This window comes from Sceloporus undulatus, chromosome 1 (assembly GCF_019175285.1).
Source record: "Sceloporus undulatus isolate JIND9_A2432 ecotype Alabama chromosome 1, SceUnd_v1.1, whole genome shotgun sequence".
Classification (NCBI taxonomy): Eukaryota; Metazoa; Chordata; class Lepidosauria; order Squamata; family Phrynosomatidae; genus Sceloporus; species Sceloporus undulatus.
The window spans coordinates 256,141,926-256,154,375 of NC_056522.1; the positions used below are offsets into that span (position 1 = coordinate 256,141,926).

General features: G+C 40.9%; 1 protein-coding gene across 1 annotated transcript in view; it reads right to left on the minus strand.

Annotated features, from left to right (window-relative positions):
- The window catches only part of MPEG1 (macrophage expressed 1), a 15,312-nt gene extending 13,331 nt beyond the window's left edge, over window positions 1-1,981 (minus strand). The window contains 1 exon segment of the mRNA XM_042472703.1: window positions 1-1,981. This exon segment is cut by the window's left edge and continues 8 nt beyond it. Coding sequence (XP_042328637.1) covers window positions 1-1,981 — 1,981 coding nt within the window.
- Between the last annotated feature and the right edge of the window lie 10,469 nt (window positions 1,982-12,450).

Below are 12,450 nucleotides of genomic sequence, written 5' to 3' on the forward strand. Positions count from 1 at the left end.
CCCCAGCTGCCTCTCCATTTGATAGACTCCTGCCAGCATCCATACGTCTCTTCATGCTGTGGTGCAACTCACTGGGGTCACCTTTCTTCCATAGCTGAGTCTGAATGTCCTTGACCCAGGTTTGGCCATCATTGCTGTTCATCACCATGACAGTGTCAATGGTAATGAAACTTACAGTAGGCTTGTGACTGAAGGGTGGCAGCCGAGCTTGAGGTAGAGACCCTTCTGTGAAGCGCCCAGCCTGAACACAGTATTCTACTTGACATCCATCGCTGATCAGAGCCAGATGCTGGCTAAATCCTGCTGGGCACCTCTTGGGGTAGGGGTCATTATCTGTTCCATTGTGGGAGCCCACCAATGGGTTGCCTACCTGGCAACTGAGGAACCCTCCAAAGGGCACAGAATACTTCTGTCCCCTTTCATCACGGCTGACACAGACTTTGAGCTGGTCAAACAGCTTTAGCTGGTAGTATGTGGAGGGACAAGACTGGGCATTTGTTATGGGGTTGATGCTCTTAGTACTAAAGAGGCCCCCAAAGAGGAACCCTGTGTTTTCAGGGACTGTCCCTCTTGCTGCACACCAGTAGGAGCTAAACTGCACTTTGGAGGGTGTGAAAATGTCCTTGCAAACCCTCTTGCAAAACAGCTTCCAAACAAGGCAATCATCATGGCAATCCCAATGGTTATAGCCTTCTTCACATTCTTGGGAGCTCAGTCGAGTGGGGATATAGCCAGCAGGACAGGAGAAGGCTCCAGTGAGTGGGTTCCTCTGTGCCAACCCCTCACAGAGTGTGGCAGCATCAGGCCCTTCCAGCTGAGAACACACTTGGTAGGCTCCTCCAAAAGTGAAATTGGTCACTGTCCCTTCACAGGTTCCATCATCCGTGTTGGCATAGAAATTGAAGTTGGGTGAAGCTGGATTAGTGCAGCCAGGGAAAGTATTGAAAGTGTAATAGCGGGTAATAGCAGATGCCACAGTCTTGGACAACCTCTTCACAGTGGGATTGGGCAATCCTGGCAGCTTCTCTGGGGTAATGAAAAATTGCAAGGGCAAGCCGGAGCGGTCAATGGCCACCAAATGGTTGGTGATGCTCTCTTGCCAGGTTTTCAGTGTAATGCCAGGATAAAAAGGCAATCCCCCAATGCTCTCCACCCTAGAATTGGTGCAATTGGCCTTGTACTGCTTGGTGAACAAATCTTCGGAACCTGCTGAAAAGTTGGTTTTGAAGTTTACAATGTTATGGAAATAAATTCCAGCAGCGGCTGTGATAGAACTTCTCATGGACCGGCTGTCTTTCACAAAGGTGGACTTGACTTGGTCCTCCTGGATGAGACTGGCTCCAGCATCCACTCCAGTGATCACATGAGTGCCATAGTTCAATACTAAGACTTCTGCCAAATAGTCAGCTGCTTGAGTCTGGTTGCTCTCTAGGTGGCTAGCAATGGTCATAAGCTGCTGCTGGAAGCCTTCATCAAACATGGCTGCAGGGTCAAACTTCACAGTGTATATCCGATTTCTGACCTGAACCCTGGTGGTCACAGCCTGGTCTCTCACTTGGTGGGTTTTCATCCTGCGGAAGTCACTGGAGAACTTTCCATTGATAAAAGAAGAGGACAGCTCAGTGTTGATGGAAGCAGAGGTGGCAGACTGATAATCCATCCAAGACTCAATGATCTCAGAATTCATCTCCAGGTAGCTCTCTTTAAGGGGAATAGTGAAGACTTCATTGGGGACGATGTAAGCTCCATCTTCTGTAGTCCTGCACAAAGAGTAATTCAGGTTGATCACTCTTCCCATATCTAGATTTCGTAGATTATCCCAGCCACCTCCAGGAAGAACTTCCAAGGCTGGACGTCCCAGAGCTTGCCTGCACTTCAGAAAGCCACTGGCAGAAGAAGGCTGTGCTGGATGTGATTCCAGTGCCCAGCATGTCCAAAATATGAAAGTCAAGGAGAGAAAGATGTCTGTGAGATTGCTCATGGCTGGAACAGAATAGAAGGCAAACAAGCAGATGAATGATGTAAATATGCTTCTGTCTCAGCTGTGGGTGGACCCACAGAAAAGCTTCTTCCTTTTTATGCTAAGATTGATAATTGAAACAGGAAACCAAATTCTGTTGCTTTGCATTTCTCCCTATCCAGAGAGGAGGAGCTTTACAGCTGCCTTTGATAAGCTTATTGATTTCTTATTATTGGCAGAGGTCTTAGTGTAATACCACCCTTCATTGTTATAGATACCAAAATGTTGTACAAATCCATTAAAATGCAGTACAGTATAACAAAATTACATTTATCTGTGAGGCACCTTGGGTCCCTTCAATAATTTTTCCAGATAGCTTTGAATGCAAACTGTTCTGTTCTGCTTTCCTCATTCCTCAGTCATTCTGAGCCAACATTGTTCAGATAATCATTCCAGACCTGACCATTCCTAAATGATATCTTGTGCAGAGTAGGCATTCAGTAGCCTCAACTGTCAGCTTCCAGCTCATAGCAATGTTAAAAGGGAGGGTTTCACTGCCAGAAAAGATGGCTTATGATATTGCAAGAAAGAAGTGGCAAACAGTAGCAGCTCTTTACAGAGCCAGGTGGTAGCCATTTCTCGTGGTGCTTTATAGTAATGAAGGCTAAGACCCATTAGACAAATAGGTGTCACTTAACTACCAACATTTAATTATTTTTATTTATCCAATGTTATATGTACACAAATTTGTATTATTTCCAACATGTACACAGTTACATATATCTTTTCACTGTTTACCTTGTATACATTAAAAGTAAAAGAAAATTTTACATAAGTGATTTCTTTTCTTCCTACTTGTATGGCCTATGAATACCATTGTTTGTGTGATTGCTTCTTGTAGATGTATTCTCCTTCTGATTAGTGTTACATCCCAAGTTAACTTCAGTATTTTTATTGCTTCATTAATTTCTGTGACACCTGGTAACATCCATATTTCATTAATTTCTTATTATGTCCATCTGTTTTTACAACATTTAATGATTATTTTCCATTCCTTTTCAAGCTTCCCTTCTGATTTTTCATTTATCAAATTTGTTAATCAGTCCATTTCAGCCATCCTGTAATTTTAACAACTATTTGTCTGTTGTTAACCACTAACATTTCACAGATGAAAACTGGAGAGCTGTCTACACCGGCAGGAAATCCATTACTCACCCCCATAGTCACAAAACAATTTCCCAGTCTGTAGGAACTCTGACAATGTATGCTCATCATTGTGAAATAAGAGAAAACCTGAAGAAAAGGTTGGTCCTACAACAATCATATGTCCTATAGTGTGGAATATTTCTGGTCAAACGACCATGTTCTCACCATCGATCTGGATTTTCCAGGCAAATGAGGAACTTTGAGTGCCCAGGTTGCAACTGCTATGGGGTGAATATAGGGTTTCCTGATGGTGTCGACAAGCCTTGAGATGTCCAAGCAATGTCAGAATGTGGACAAGCTGAGAAATGTTATTAAAGAAGAACAAGTTTAAAACAGTATTAAAAAAATACTTTTAAAAAATTAAAAAACACTACATACCCCAAAGGTCATAGCCAGCACTTTGAATTCTCCCCTCTTTCCCTCACTTGGGCTCCAGTCCTGCTCTCTCTTGCACCAAGGGCAAACCAGCTAAAATCATTAGTACTCTGTAATACAGAATTTTGTACATCATTATGATTGTCTTTGAAATCCACTGCTTTGATAATGGCTCTCAAAAACAATTGAGAAGTAATACTATTGAGAGAGGCAAAACCATATGGAACATAGGTCTAATCTGCACTGCAGAAACAATACAGTTTGACATGCTTTAAATGCTATGAAGTGTGTAGATGGGTTCATTCAACAATTTACAAATGACAACAATTGAGGATTTATTGGTCAGTACTTCACTACAGTACTTCAGTACTTCACTACAAAGAAACAGATAGTGGTTCAGTATTCCACCACAAAGATAAGTGGATATTGTAAATCCTTACCCTATTTCTGCCAGGTAGTGACCTAATTCAGGAGAGGGAATAAAGGCTTATATTAGTTAGTGTTCAATCCATTCCAAATTGGGTTTCTTACAAACTCTTGGCACAAGTTTATTTTTACGTCTCTTTCCCTGTTTAGATGGGACCAACCTTCTTCTCTTTGGATAGATGAAGAAAGCAAGGCACAAGAGAAAGTCAGTGATCAGCTGGGAAAACAGCATAGCTCAGATCATCCCATTTTTGGACTGGAAATGACATTTGTCTAACCTTTTTTCCCTTTCTGTGCTTTGGCAGCAAAATGACATGGAATATGAGAGAAAAGTCATGTGTTTTGAGTGAGGTTACAGAGAATCCAACACACAAGAGCAACATGGGTAAATGACAGAGAAAACAGCAAACTAGAGCACAGCAAGGTCACCACCTGGTCCTGTCCTGAAACAAAGCAGTCTCTGGTCCTGGGATCTTTGAGTAGCGGCAGGAGTAGGACAAGATAGACACATGTAGCTTCTCCATTCCAAGCCTTCCTTGACTAACAATTTCAGAGCTCTTCTTCCATGAGGAAATCAAAGGAGCAGGGACATTCTCCAAAGCTGTGCATTTCTAACCAACACTATGAGGAAAGTGAGAACAGTGATGGAAGAAAGCAGTTTTTTTTTAAAACCTTTTTATTTTGCAAAGATGTAGACAAAAATTCCTACTCTAAATAGAAACTTTTTACAAGAGATGCTGGGAGAAAAATCTCATCACCCAAGAAATGTCCTATCCAACTCATGGGAGGCTCTGGGAAAGCAGGTGCTTTCCAAGTCCCACTCCGTAGACCAGATAAGATGCCTCCATACAAGCAAGGCCTTCCCAACTGGGAGGTTAGGAAAGCACAGGACACTCTCACTGTTTTCTCAGAATTTTCCCAGTATGTTATTGAGGCTAGAGATAAACATGTTACTGAGACCTCCCATTCTAAGAGATACAGATGAACAGTAAATCTGAGAGGCTAAAATGTAGCAAGCCATCATTAAGTGGTGTCAGTATGCATGCATACATGGACAAGGAAATTCGTTCGGCCCCGTTTATATGACCTGCTTTATGGATAGTCTCAAACCAATTCTGCTTCTCAGTTGCACATGATCACAGCTGACCCTGTGAGCCTCTGTACAAAGGTGGAAGTGAATGTATTGTCAGAAGAAATGAAATTGCAAGTTTTCTGGATCAGTGAGTCACACAGATCACAATGAAAATATGTACATCTGCAGGCCCAAAGAGCGGGGGCTGGAGGAAGGAGAGAGCAGAATGGGAGGTGAGATTTCTCACACAACTGACAGTTATAAATTTCACCTAGACATTAGGAAGAACGACTATTTGACAGTGGAATAGAATGCCTCAGAGAGTGGAGGTCTTTAAATAAAAGTTGCATGGGCATCTTTTGTGAGTGCTTTAGTTGTGCATTCCTGCATGAGAGCGGGTTGGACTTGATGCCCCTTGAAGTCTCTTCCAACTCTATGACTCCATGTCATCATTTAATCTTTAATTTAATGTGGCAACCTTGATTTGAAAAGTAGTAACCACACAGTTTGTTAGGAAATAAAAAATTTGCACAATCTTTCACTATTTGCTATCAGCATACTACTCTTATATCATTATCTCCTCCTCCTCCTCTTCCCCCTTCCTCCTTCCTCTTTTGTTTCCAGCTTCCTCTTTTCTTGGAACACATATAACTGAGATCAATTTCTAAAGGGAAATTCTGGTTGAGTGATGGTTAGCCTCATAGGTGGGACCTGGGAAAATGCTATCTGTGCAAAACCACCAAGGCAAGTGGCAAGGAGCTGGGCTAGTTGAAACATGTTCATTAGAATGTTGTTGATGTTCATAGACAATGAATTTTTTAGACATTCTGTAACTGTTACTAAGACTGAGATGTGTGCTTGCAGGCACAATTGCAGTCAAGGCCATGGCAAGTGTACAACTGGTTACTGATTTTTATAATTTCTATTCTCTTATGTTCTTAGGTTGTCTAATATCATGGAGCCAAAACTACCTTCTAGCTTAGAGATGGACAACCTGTGGCTCACTCCCATTTTTGTGTGCTCCTCTTAGCCACCAGAATTGCCTTGGCAGCAGTTTCCTATGTTCACCAGTTCTTAAACAATAGGGGGCTAGTGGTCTTCAAGATCATCCAGTTACTGAAATTTGAATTCCCATTGTAGCATTCACCCAGTTTTCTATTTCCTTCTTTGATTGACTGACCCAAATATCATTGGTTAGATATCAATATATTTATCACAGATAGACTGGAAGAATCAATTCTGAAATTAAAAATCTGTAACACCTCCCTCCTTGCTTATAGCTCATATATTTTGATATATGAATAAATAAAATGGCAGGAGAAGAGCACATTTTTATTTCTTCATTAATAAATTAATTCTGTAGCATCTTTGATACTAAGGTCTAATCTGCACTGCAGAAATAATGTACAGTCGCCCCTCCAAGTCCATGGACTTGAAATCTGCAGACTTGGAAATCCACAGAGGTGCAACCGCCATTAACTTTAATGGGGCACACACCCACATGTACACGCCTCATTCAAGCCTATGGGGCTTGAATATGCGTGAGATTTGGAAATCACAGGGGGGTCCGGAACAGATCCCCTGCGAGTTCCAAGGGGTGACTGTCATTTGACACTGTTTTAACTGCCATGGGTTAATGCTGTGGAATTCTGGGATTTGTAGTTTGTTGTGGCACCAGAACTCTCTGACAGAGAAGGCTGAATATCTCAAAAACTACACACCCCAGAATTCCACAGCATGGCAGTTAAAGTGGTGTCACATGTATTTATTTCTATTTCCCGAAAGGGAAAAAAGAAATTTCTGGCATAAACTTTCACTCCATTCTAATTCATCAAATGCTTTCAGGGATTCCACGAAACCTTATGCAAGATTCCTTTATGCCTTTTAATACTGATACATGCTGTGTGCTTGAATGCAAAGGGGACAGTTTTAGAGCACCCCCTCCATTCTAGCATATTTAGTGTTCCCAGTTACTGAATGGCTGAATTCTAAATATTTTCTCAAACCCTTCTTACCATCATTATAATTTCTTGATTTTACTTCCTTGGATTCTGACCACAACACAGCTTGCTTTTCTGTACATATATACCTTTCTATTAAAAATATGAATGCATGTAATGTTCTGAAACTTTAGATTCTAAATACTAGGCTTGCTTATAAAAGCAAACTTTTAACTGCACTTTTCCACAGGATTAAGTCAGCTGCCTGGGACTAGATCCAGCCTTAGTGTTTTCAAAGGAAGACATTTCCCAGATGAAGGGATCCTCACTGTCACGATTAGACAGCATTGTGCAATTATTCTGCCTTTTTCTGCTTCACAGATTTTTCTATGATAAAAAAAGATGGTGGTAGTAGTAGAAAAACAAAAGAGGTTTAAATGTGGAAGACGGTGCCTCTGAAGTGCTCCCAAAATTCAGTGACACAAGTGTCACTTGAAATTGCAAATCCTGCTTTGCCTGATATATAGTAAGTATTAAAACAAAAGAAGCCATATTAGTGTTCTGATTTCCACTAAAAAATATTTCCCTCCAAGGATTTAAATAAACTTAATTTTCTAAGATATGCCAACATTGACAGGAAATCTCTGAAGCTGAAACCTCCATTTCAGAAGAAGTTATCTGAGCAAAAATCCTCCAGGGCTTAAAAGCACTTTAAAGTGCTTGTTAAGTCAGGAATCTGGCCCCAAACCACAAAATGATTTTCTTTCCCCAATGTAGCAATGTATTTTTAGGCTCAATTAGTGATGCGTCTGTATGTAGGTGAGGGGTGGGTGGATTCCTCCAGACAGATGATTCCTACTACTAACATTTTATACAGTTATTCTGTCCTCCCCCCCCCCCCCACTTAATAGATTTTCTAGTTGTTACCCTGATTTATTGTGCAGTCACCTCGCCTCAAACATAACATTCTATTGGGAATCCATCCAGATGCCTTTGGTCTTACTCTTGGGTTACGTCTTTTGACTAGTAGGTAAGACTTGGAGCCATGTGCCTGAAAGCACATTCTGTGGTAAGAAAAAAGATGGAAGAAGTGATGGAGGAGGAGAAGGGTCCAAAACAGACTGCAGAAATAATCCAGTTTGAGGCTGCTTTAACTGTCCCGGCCCAGTGCTAGGGAATCATGGAGACTGTAGTTTATTATGGCATTAGAGCTCTCTGACGGAGGAGGCTAAATGTCACAAAACTACAGTTCCCAGAACACCCTAGCATTGAGTCAGGGCAGTTAAAGCTGTTTAAAATTGGATTATTTCTGTAGGGTGTTTTGGACCAAGGAGATCATATGGACATCATACATCAAATTCTAAAAATGAGGGAAATGATTGTATTGCCCGGAAGGCAAAATAATCAGACTGACAGTATTTCACATTGGAAAACAATCATACAGTGCTAGATCCACAAACACTATACATCTTTTAGCACTCCATGATTCCCTCTCACAATGCTACTGCCATTCTTAAAACTTCACAGGTGCTCCAATGTCATTTTTCAATTTCACATCTCTCTTGGACTCCCCACTGTCTCGTTTTGGTACTAGGATCAGCAATAACTAACCTTTAAAACTCAGGTCTTTTGGTGGACATTTATTCCAGTCAGCCAGGACTGTTAGCCAGAGGACTTTTTTGTCAGCTGCTCCTAGAGTGTGGAGGATGTCACACGACTGAAATTAGAAGTATAATCCAGTGTCATCCTGAACGCAATCATGCGTATTCATGTTATTGCAAGAAAGGTCGCCACATGCGATTGCTGGCAGTCTGAACGCACTCCGAACTCAATCACGCGTCAATCCACAGTTAAGTAACTTTGGTGAATTAGCGAAGTCACAAACCCAACTCTTAGGCAACTCCACACTCAGTGTGCTGTTGTTTGGTGTGATATGCATGTCTCCTTTGGTCCTGGTTCCCCCTCCCATCTGGAAGGGAGGGGGTTCTCATGAAGCCAGGCTGCAATTCTGCTTCAATTTTGCTTCCACTTGTCCTTCAGCATTGCTGAGGGGGGGCTACTGCCTGCTAATTAAGAGGCATGAACCCAGAGCTATTGGATAACCATTCTATTCACATTTTAACATGACAAGAGTGAATATATGCTCGTTCTAATGTGAAAAGAGCATGTTCTTTCAACCATTCTTCCTCCCCCTCTCCAACCTCTTTTGTAAATTGTGGGGTTCCTTGGTTCCTCTCTGTCACTTGCCTAAATATGCTATGCTCCAGTCATCTGGAGTCTCACTGAGCATGCGCAAGGGTGCCAATTCGCAATTAAGAACCCACCGATGTGATGGCTTACTTTGCACAGAATGTGAGTCGCGTTTGGGGAGGCCATTACAGCGAATTTAGGTGTGATAAGTAATCACATAATTCGAATTGACCTCGCTATCTTCTCTTTCGAAATTGAGAGCCTCCCATCCCGTTTGATAAATTCCTGTGGATGACCTGCCGGAACAGATTTGGCAGTTTATATGCTGTCCAAATTTAAAACAGCATTGAAGACCAACCTCTTCTGGCAGGCTTATCCAGATGATTTTTAAATTGTGGATTTAGATGATGAATTTTAAATGTGGGTTTGTTTTAAAATGTGTATGTCTTATTTGTCCTTTTAAATTTTTTCATATTTTAATTAATGTGTTTTAATTGAAGTTGTTCATTGTTGATTTGTCTTCTTCTTCATCGTCGTCGTCGTCGTCAATTAAAGACTACAGCCTTGAAATTGACAGCTATTCGTGACAGTGTGGGTACCTTGCACTGAGATCTAGGCTGCCCAATACCATTAGTCAAGACAATAGATGTTTTCCTAACATATTAGATGCCTAATATATCTCAGATTTCAGTGTCTCTGCTCTTACAGTTTGATCAGTGCTTTGGGATCAAGATTAACAGAGTGAAGCTGTAGCTTTTCTTCAAATGCCATTGAAAAAGTAGCCATATTTTTAAAGTTACTAATAATACTATTAGCAAAATATACAGGACAAGTGCCCTTAAAATCTTAAAGTTAACACAACAAATAACAAGATGTATTGCTTTGTTGGAAACCCCGTGTGGTATAGTGGCTTGAGCATTGGACTCTGGAGACCAGGATACAATTCCTTGCTTGGCTATGGAAACTCACTGGGTAACCTTGGCAAGTCACACTCTCTCAGCCTCAGATTATGGCAAAGGCAAACACTCTCTGAAGAATTTTGCCAAGAAAACCCCAAGATAGCTTTGTTGTAGGGCCACCATAAACTGGAAACAACTTGAATGCACACAAACAACAAACGTCTTTGTTGTGTTGCCATTTTCTTGATAGGCAAATTTCAAGATCTTCACATTTTTCATTGAAGCAAAGCAGTTCTTATTTTGGTATAGCATAGTTATATCCATTCTACTGTACTTTCAACTGGCTCAGGTGAACTGCGTGGCTGTAGGTACATGACATCTTTCCAAAGGCTTGTCTGGTTTCTAGGAGGCTTGTGGTTAATTGAAGTGATGCTGATGAAAGTAGTAAGAGAAAACTATATCTCTTTAATTTGTAATTCCTTTCAATGTTTTGATTTTACTTATTAATCTTTCTCACAGCACAATGCACCATATACAGTCAGTCCATGAGTTATTAAAAGTTTCAGGCCTTTCCATTTAGCTGAAATGTCCATCTTTGCCAACACTAGTAGCACTAAAATTAATTTCTTATATAGACGTCATGGTACTTGAGCCATCAAATATTGGTGAAAGGAGTAGCTGTGATCTCTGAACAGATTGCTTGACTGGAAATATCTTTTGTACAGTTAGCCCTCCATATCTACAGACTTTTTATCCATGGATGCAGCCATTCACAACTTGAAAATATTCTACACACACACACAAAATTCCAAAAAGCAAACCTTAGTTTTGACATTTATATAAGGGACACTATTTTACTATACCGTTGTATATAATTTGACTCGAGCTTCTACAGATTTTGGTATCTATGGGGGTCCTGGAACCAAACCCCAGAGGATACTAAAAGCTTAATGTACTTCTAATAATATCATCTTGCACTAATGGGGAATCCAGCCTCATGTATATCCAACAGTCTCTTTGCTACAGCCTTATTAACAAACTTTGAACATTACATGTGCTATTAGTGACAGTCTGGTTGGTGCAAGATGCCAGTAGTCTAAGACTTCATGGCTGCTTCTCTGTGCTTGACAAGGCCAGATTTAAATGGAAATACTAACCAACCCTTGTTCCAGAGTGACTCTAACATTAGATTTCCATGTGATTTTAAAGCCCTATGATGAGTCTCCAGATAACCATTTAATCAATACACAATTTTAAAGACTTGTTCCTTTTAAGTCTCAAGCCAAGACAATACGGAAGCCTTCAAACTATGTGAGTGCCCTAGTGACCTCTTCAGTTTTCTTAATCTTTGTTAAGAAAAACTTGGAGCAATCTTGGAGCCATTGCATTTGGTCCACTTTGTGGATGTTCTTGAGAGTCTGGAGGCACCCAGTTGCCCTCCAGAGGGATGCCACAGCAGCCAAATGGTACGGCATCACTTCGGACCAAAAAGAACTTGGAAAAAAACAGGTTCTTTTTTGGTGCGCAGGGACAACATCATCAGTGCGCCATTGGTGCACTGTGACGTGTCCAAGACGCAAGTGCAGTGCCCAGAGGTGCAGACGCAGCACCATGCTTGCGTCATGCATGCGTGCCCCGTATGGACGCTGCCATGTAAAGATGGTGACGTCCATATGTGTTAGGGTTCTGGAGCGTGCGGATGCACACTTCAGAAACCTAAAATTGGCCCCAGGCCTTTGAAAGTTTACAGCTTTTTCCAATGAAGAAATCAGCATTTCTAAAGCTGCTTTTCATTCTCCATTCCTTTTATTATTTAAATTTGTCTATATTGTAATAGGATAATAATTAATAATTTAATTTATTTTATTTATATACCGCTATTCCGGAGATCATAGCGGTGAACAGCAAATAAGCTAATTAGCAAGTAAGCTAATTTGCCCCCAACAGTCTAGGTACTCATTTTAGCGACCTCGGAAGGATGCAAGCCTGAGTCAAACTTGGGCCCTTTTGCCGGTCTTGAACTCGCAACCTTGTGGTCTTGAGTAAATGGCTTCAAAAAGAAAAAAGGACACAATAATAAGGGTAAGAGAGCAAGAGATTTCAGAGCAGAAACGCCATGCTTAATATGTTACCATCAAAATTGAAATACTTTCAAGACACAGATGATTGAATCTATGGTTATGAAGGGCTGACTGTAATTTGGATTCATTTCATGCCCTATCTCCATCCTCAACCATGATATAATAATCATTATTTAATCATTAAAAGCCACCCAGTTTCAGTTTAGAAAAACTATGTAATTTTGGGGGGTATATTTTTTTGTTCAACAAAAGCTTCTGTAGAATTCTGTCATGATTTAAGTCATGTCTCATTAGGTTAGAT